Source organism: Balaenoptera borealis (genome assembly GCF_965194805.1).
Source record: "Balaenoptera borealis genome assembly, chromosome: 1".
In the NCBI taxonomy this organism is placed as follows: Eukaryota; Metazoa; Chordata; class Mammalia; order Artiodactyla; family Balaenopteridae; genus Balaenoptera; species Balaenoptera borealis.
In genome coordinates this window covers 93,928,071-93,934,736 of record NC_138860.1, presented here as the reverse complement: position 1 = coordinate 93,934,736, position 6,666 = coordinate 93,928,071, and the positions used below count along the sequence as shown (strand labels likewise).

The 6,666-nt window shown below is 34.4% G+C and overlaps 1 protein-coding gene across 5 annotated transcripts in view; it reads right to left on the bottom strand.

Moving 5' to 3' along the window:
- Positions 1-1,661: 1,661 nt before the first annotated feature.
- Positions 1,662-6,666, bottom strand: part of TRIM33 (tripartite motif containing 33) — a 155,245-nt gene continuing 150,240 nt past the window's right edge. For 3 of the 5 annotated variants that reach the window (XM_082368903.1, XM_082368905.1, XM_082368901.1), the window contains 2 exons: positions 6,449-6,657; positions 1,662-5,328 (listed from right to left, as the gene is read on the bottom strand). In XM_082368903.1, the coding sequence (XP_082225029.1) occupies positions 5,280-5,328; positions 6,449-6,657 (258 nt within the window). In that variant the 3' untranslated portion in view covers positions 1,662-5,279. Of the gene's footprint in view, positions 6,658-6,666 lie in introns of all 5 variants that reach the window. The other 2 variants (XM_082368902.1, XM_082368904.1) reach the window with 1 other exon arrangement.

Here is a 6,666-nt window from a genome sequence, read left to right as displayed (position 1 = left end):
TCCATAGCAATTCCATGAGCTGCACATGACTATCTCCATTTCACAACACAAATAATCAGTAAACTCTGGGTTCACACAGATCAGTAAATCTATCACTTCAAATCAAAAGGTTTAAACCAAAGGGTCCCCAATGGCCAAAATCCATGCTTTTTCCACTACACGAAATGCATCTAGAAAGATGATAATTTGGAAGTTTCATTCTGATATTATACTTGATTATTCATGGCCATAAGCTCTGTATAACCTAAAGAAAAACAAAAGTCATATTTCTTGAAAGAACAGCCTACACTCAGTCATTATCTAACCCACTGAGCTCTTGCTGCTGCTCAAACTGGAGCAGGTCTTACCAAGGTCATCTATGGCTTCTGCATTCCTAAATTCAATAGCCACTTTAGCATTACTTCATCTCTTGCTCCAACACTTTATCACTGATACTTCATACCCCTTCTTGCCACCTTTTTCTCTTGTCTTACATGACAGCTCTCCTGGCTTTCTTCCATGACTAATCCATAGTGTAACTGTGGAGTCTTTTTTCCTACTCCTTAAATGTTGTTGCCTCTGCTATCATTAAGTATTCTACCCTTCTCATTGTATAAATTTCCTAGGCAATACCATACGCTTACATTGTTTTAGTTACCAACTATTATGCAAGTGACTCAACTCTGACATTTGTTTACTGAATGCCTACTGTGTGCTAGCATGCCTACCGTGTGCTAGGCATTCAGTGATGAATAAAACAGACGTGATTCCTGATGTATCTTACAGGTTCTTTCTGCAGCCCAAGGATTTTTTGTAAGCACCATAACTATGGACATCTACCTGCACCTTAATTTTCCAGAGGTACCTTAAACTCAACAAATCCCCAAGTCTATTCCTTTCTCCCCCTCTTTATTATTTTAATAGGTACCACATAAAATACGCCGTAGGCAACTGCATGGCCTCAGTTATTGGTCTATTTCACTTTTTAAATCTCTAAAATTTGACTGCTATTTTCCATCTCCACTGCCAGACAGCTAGTTTAGGGCTCACCTAGATTATTCAAAGCCTACAATTGCCTCTCCACTACCAATCTCCTCATAACTCATTCTTCATAATTAAAATGATCTTTCAAAAAGGCACACCTGATTATGTCAACTCACCAAGTCCCATCGTGCTTAATATTCTTCAGAGGCTCCTCGTTGCCCTCAGTGAAAGCCCCAAACCCTTTAACATGACTTTCAAACCCCTCTGCTTGAAAAGGACCCTGCTCATTTCTCCAGCTCAGTATTTTACTACTACAACTTACATTCTATTCCAGACTCTATTCCAGCCAAACTGAACTTTTCAGGTCCTGGAACACATAGATGTTCTCTTTCATTTTTAGGCTTCTGTATATTTATTCTCTTTTCCTTTTCTCTTTTACCTGGTCCTATTTTTTATGAGTGAGAGAGATCACTTCCCTGACCAACAAAATTTGGGGTTAGATCCTTTCCTATGTGTTAATCCCTATCATAGCACTCATCATTCTCCAACAGAGTCTAAACACGTGAGGGAAGGGACTGTATTTTATCTTGTTCATGACAATATCTCCAGTGCCTCGCATAGAGTATAAATTTTTAAAATAAATTTAAATGATTAAGTCTCAACTCAAAGAGGAAGAAAAAAAAAGAAATTCATTTGAAAACTTTTTCAATTTTCTAATTTAATAGAAATAACCAAAACAATGTGGCTTTCAAACAAAGCTTTAAACTAATCTAATACAACTTCTACAACACATTCCAGAGCATTATAACAAGAAATATTTACAGGCAGCTAATGTATTAAATAACCATGAAAAGAAAATCTTGCTTTTATTACACACCAGCAAAAAACACAGGAACGGAACAATTAGAAACTGCAACCTTGTTTAAAAAAATTAAATATGATTATTTAGAGAATACAATACCACAGAAACAGCACTTTTTCTTTCAGAATCATATTGACGGGTAGTTAACTATGTGCAAAAATAATAGTAATTGTAATATTAGTAATAATAATAATGAGGGGAGAAGTGTTGAAATACTGGAAGCAAGGAACTAGTAAGGATGTGAATTTAACCCTTTCGTGTGTAGGTATGTCTACATAGAAAATCAACAGGCTTTCAGATTGCACAAATCTTTTTGTTATAGGCTTATATACATGTTTCACTGTGATTTAAAACATAGTTAATACCTACATTTTTCAGACCAGGAGCAGACATGCATTTCGTTCTTAAGATTGAAATTTAGGCCACACTTGAAAGGGAGTATTGCAGTGGCACTTACAAAATCATTTCAGTGCCTTCCCACATACAAATTTGGTGAATTTAAAAGAACAGCATTTTTAATTTTAAAGATCACTTGCTTTCTAGAAAAGGGCTAAACTTAATTTTGTACATTTTGTAGTTTGATCATAACAAATATATCCAAATTGACTTATTTTCGAAGATAATTTTGTTTCTCAGATACAATAAAAAATATATAAAAGACCACGAAGGCAAACACAAGGAACTAAATGGAAGAAATGCTATACATGCATTTTGACCAAGTAAAAGAAACCATTATATCCAAGAGTACATGTTGAAATCTGAAAGGTCTATGTAAACTGTGGCATATAAATTTTTTTCTTAAAAAAGTACCTTCAATTCTTTTACTCAAATGCCTACTTTTAAAAAAATATGCAACTTTCCCCAATTTTTAAAATAAAATGCCACAATATATTGTCATTAGCTCCAGCATACATTTAAATTCCTTAATTTTTAAAAGATAGACTGGGTGATATGCATACAAACTTTCCTATAAAATCACCATCCAGGAGAGAATTATGACATGCTATTAGGCAACAGACTTAAAGCAGTGTTATTGCTTTATCAAGGAGGAGATAACTGTGAGAGAAATAAAACATCCAGGTCTGGTATATGATCAAGCTGTAATACACCTTAAACCTTGGATCACCTCCAGCAGATTATTAATATAGATGGTATAAGAATTCATGGTATGAATTAAGAACTTGATTGTTTTAACTAGGGAAGTTGGGGAGGTTGGATTTTATAAAACTACTCACTGATCCAAAGTTAAGTATGCAAATAAGCTGTGCTGACCTCAAGTAATGAGATTTTTATACTTCATGTGTTGTATGTGAGTGGGCATGGGTAAGGGACCTTAAAAGGCCAAGAGACAGGGGGCCACAGCATCTACTCCCATTTTGAATACTAAGAGACTGTTCAATAACGTATGGTAGGCCACAACCCAGGAGCATAGTCAGAAAATCTAAGTCTACTGGCTTATTAAAACTAATCACTAATAGTTACATGGCAGGATACCTGCTGAGGTAATTGGTACATCTATAATTTGCACACCATAAACCTTTTGCTTCTATTTAAAAGCATTATTTCTTTGGATTAACTAAAAATCTCAAAGTGTTACAACAAAAAATTAGAATTAACTAACTTTAAAATTTATTTAAAATTCCCTTATATAAGAATAGAAGTCAGAAAGTACCTTGTTGATTCCAAAAAGAATAATTTCAACAGTGGATTCAATGCCTTAACCTTTCTCTGTGGTAATGATTTGATGTTTCAATATAGAGCATGACCTACAATTTAACCATACTTTGGAACACATACATGCTTCACCTTGCAAAGCAACTCCTTCACTCGGTGCTAAAAAAAAGACAAATTTAAGCCAGAGGAACAGACTGAGGAACACTTTGTTCTTAGTGAAAATGAAAAATGAACTGTGGTGAAAGTTTGCAAGCTTTTAAGGAAACATTTAACATCTACAAATCAAAAATACTGCCTTTTAAGAAAGAATACAAATGTAAGGGAGTATCAAAACAAACTGCCTTCAGGGATCAATATTCAATGTTTGCCTTTTTAAAACATAAATGAATAGGAAAACATGTAAGATATCTGAATATCAATTTAAATTTTTATACTTTTTTACAGTCATATTAGTGCTGAACAAATCAGCTTAGAAACACAATGATAAATGTGCAAGAAAAAAGCTTTAATGAAATCTAAAGTGAATACCTTCACTTAAACGTGGTTTGTTGCTAGCTATATAATTTAATAGTAATTCCTCAGCCATATGAACTACCTTCTGTTAACAGAAATGAAGCCTGTTAAATGCTGGCAATAAGTAGCTCTTTAAGAACTAATCTTAAATTAAAAGAAAACAAAAACCCAAAACACCATCTAACATGGAAATGTTTTGAATGAAACACATTACCATTTAAGGCCCCAAATATCAAGAAATAAATATTTACTTAAAATTTTTGTTTCTGCCCCCGTTGGTAGAACCTATTATCTAAGACTCGTGAAAAGGATTCATATGAAGAGCAAGCATAAAATATTAGAACTCAGTGGCTTGGCAAAATGAAGTTATACCGTTACTCATCACTTTCCAAAAATGTGCCCTTCGGTAAGTCTCCTAATAAACTGAAATCATAAATGTTGTGGGAAAGAGGAAAATGCACACAGATAAAGGCATTTTTAAACAATTTTCTCCTTTTTATAAGAAACCTGTTCTTAAGAACTTAAAATTTGTGTAAAATGATAAAACAGTTTGGTATATGTTTTGAAGTTTAACTTATAACGACACTGAAAAAGCAGCTAAAAGAAAGCCACAGAATGAAGTCAATAGCAATAATAAAACCAATATACCATCAGAAGGCTTGAATCATATTCATTTTTACCCCCGCCACTTGTTAAGAAAAGAAAAACAACCCAAAGAAATCTGTATAATAACTTCTTTAGAGCACTTTATTTGATTCAATACGCACTAAAAAATATTTACCTCTTAGACAATTATGTCAAATAATTTTTTCTGAGTAGTCTACTGTCTGAACTGTTCAAGCTGAATTTTTAAAAAGGCAAATGATTTGCGACAAATCTGCTGATGTCTGAAAAATATCTAATGGCAAGTCTTCTATTTTGGTCACTTTACATTCTAACATGTCCATACAAAAGTAGGACTAAAATTTTTAACTCAACAGAAGAGAAGCCTGTACACAGTCTAGAACACGCATCTTGGATCTGAGCATCACAAATGAAGAGAAGAAAAATGAAACAGAGCCAAGGTGGTTTATCTGCCTCGGGTGCTAAAATCAGAGTAGTAAAGGTGGGTTTACTCCAGTAGCCATTCAAGTGGGGATTGATTGGCTCATTTTCAGGATATACTTACAGGTCTCTTCTACGTCCTTTAAGCCCCCAGTCCATGCAAATGTCCCACTTGGTGGACGGATGAGTACTCTAACCCCACCGGGTTTATTTCAATATTTTGTTATTTTAATAATAAGCTGCTTCTGAAGATTTTCTGAGAAGTCTGTTCTCTATTAAAATAAGATAGAACCTCAAAATATGAATGTGAACATTAGAAATAGACAGCATATATTACAAATCCATTCTTGATAGGAACATTAGTAAGAATACATATTAGCTTAAAAAACAGGCTCAGCAAATGTTGCTGATCTGCCAGAAGTTTTAGTTCACTATTTACAAATAAGACAAAGTGAAATACAGAAAATTTTACACATTTGGTAGTTGACAGATTACTGTTTGCCAATAGTGGTCTATCAGAAAACCGATATGAAGGAAGACTGGATAAGAGCCAGCTGTCACCTTCTCAATCAAATTTTAAATGTACAGAAAACTAGATTAATTTTCAAACAAACATTCTACCTTTCACGGGAATAGCTATGATCAGATGATTTGATTTGGAAGTGCAATTCTGTGGAAGTGTCTTCTGGAAATGACTACTGTAAATGATCTGCTACTGAAAAGTTAACATATTTATTTCAGTAGAACATTAAAGTTGATTACATGATGATCAATGGTCATGTTTCCTAGACTCTTAAGTATGAACAGAAAATAAACTACTGTTGAGTCCTTTAAACCAATATAAAACTAAGGCCCAACAGCATAAAAATGAGAGAAAATATAACAGCATGATGCAATGCACATCTGCACTGACATCAAAGTGGAATCTGAGCAACTTTGATTTTTAACTAGAAAATAAGCCAGTATGTATATGTGTGGAGGGGGAGGCATAAAAGTTGGTTTAATAATTGTGCACTCTACTCCAAAGAGACAATTTAACCAGTGACATGACCCTTAAGTACCTGAACACTCAGTATCCTGCACCAATCAATACCAAGTGATCATCAACATCTGCCCATTCTAACAATCAGAACCATTCTCTGTGGTAACAGAAATCTTCAAATCATTTTACTTTCGCTTTTGTTTTTACTTTCAAAGTTGCAAATAGAGTCCTTCCCCCTTTCTTGACAAGAATGTGTTTTCTGTCCATTATTTCAATCTAATACTGTGTAAAAGCTATCAGCTTCTTCAAGGAGGTGCCCACTGTAGGCAGGATATTCCAGCAACACTTAAATAAACGTTTTTCATTCTTTTCTTTTTTTAAACAATTGATTTAAGTTCATGTCATTTTACTTTATATGTACTGGTCTCTCATCTGACTTTAGGCGTTTTCTGCGGGGCTGTATAAAGTCTTCATCAGAGTCCTCAGTTACCTCACCATCATCCTCTTCCTGCTCAAACTCTGGCAAAGGTGCGAAGGTCCTGTCTGAGTAGATCTCTGTGAGTTTATCTTCAAAGTACAATGCAACTGCTTTCCCTGCCTGAGCTACTTCTGAATCAGCCTGCAAGCA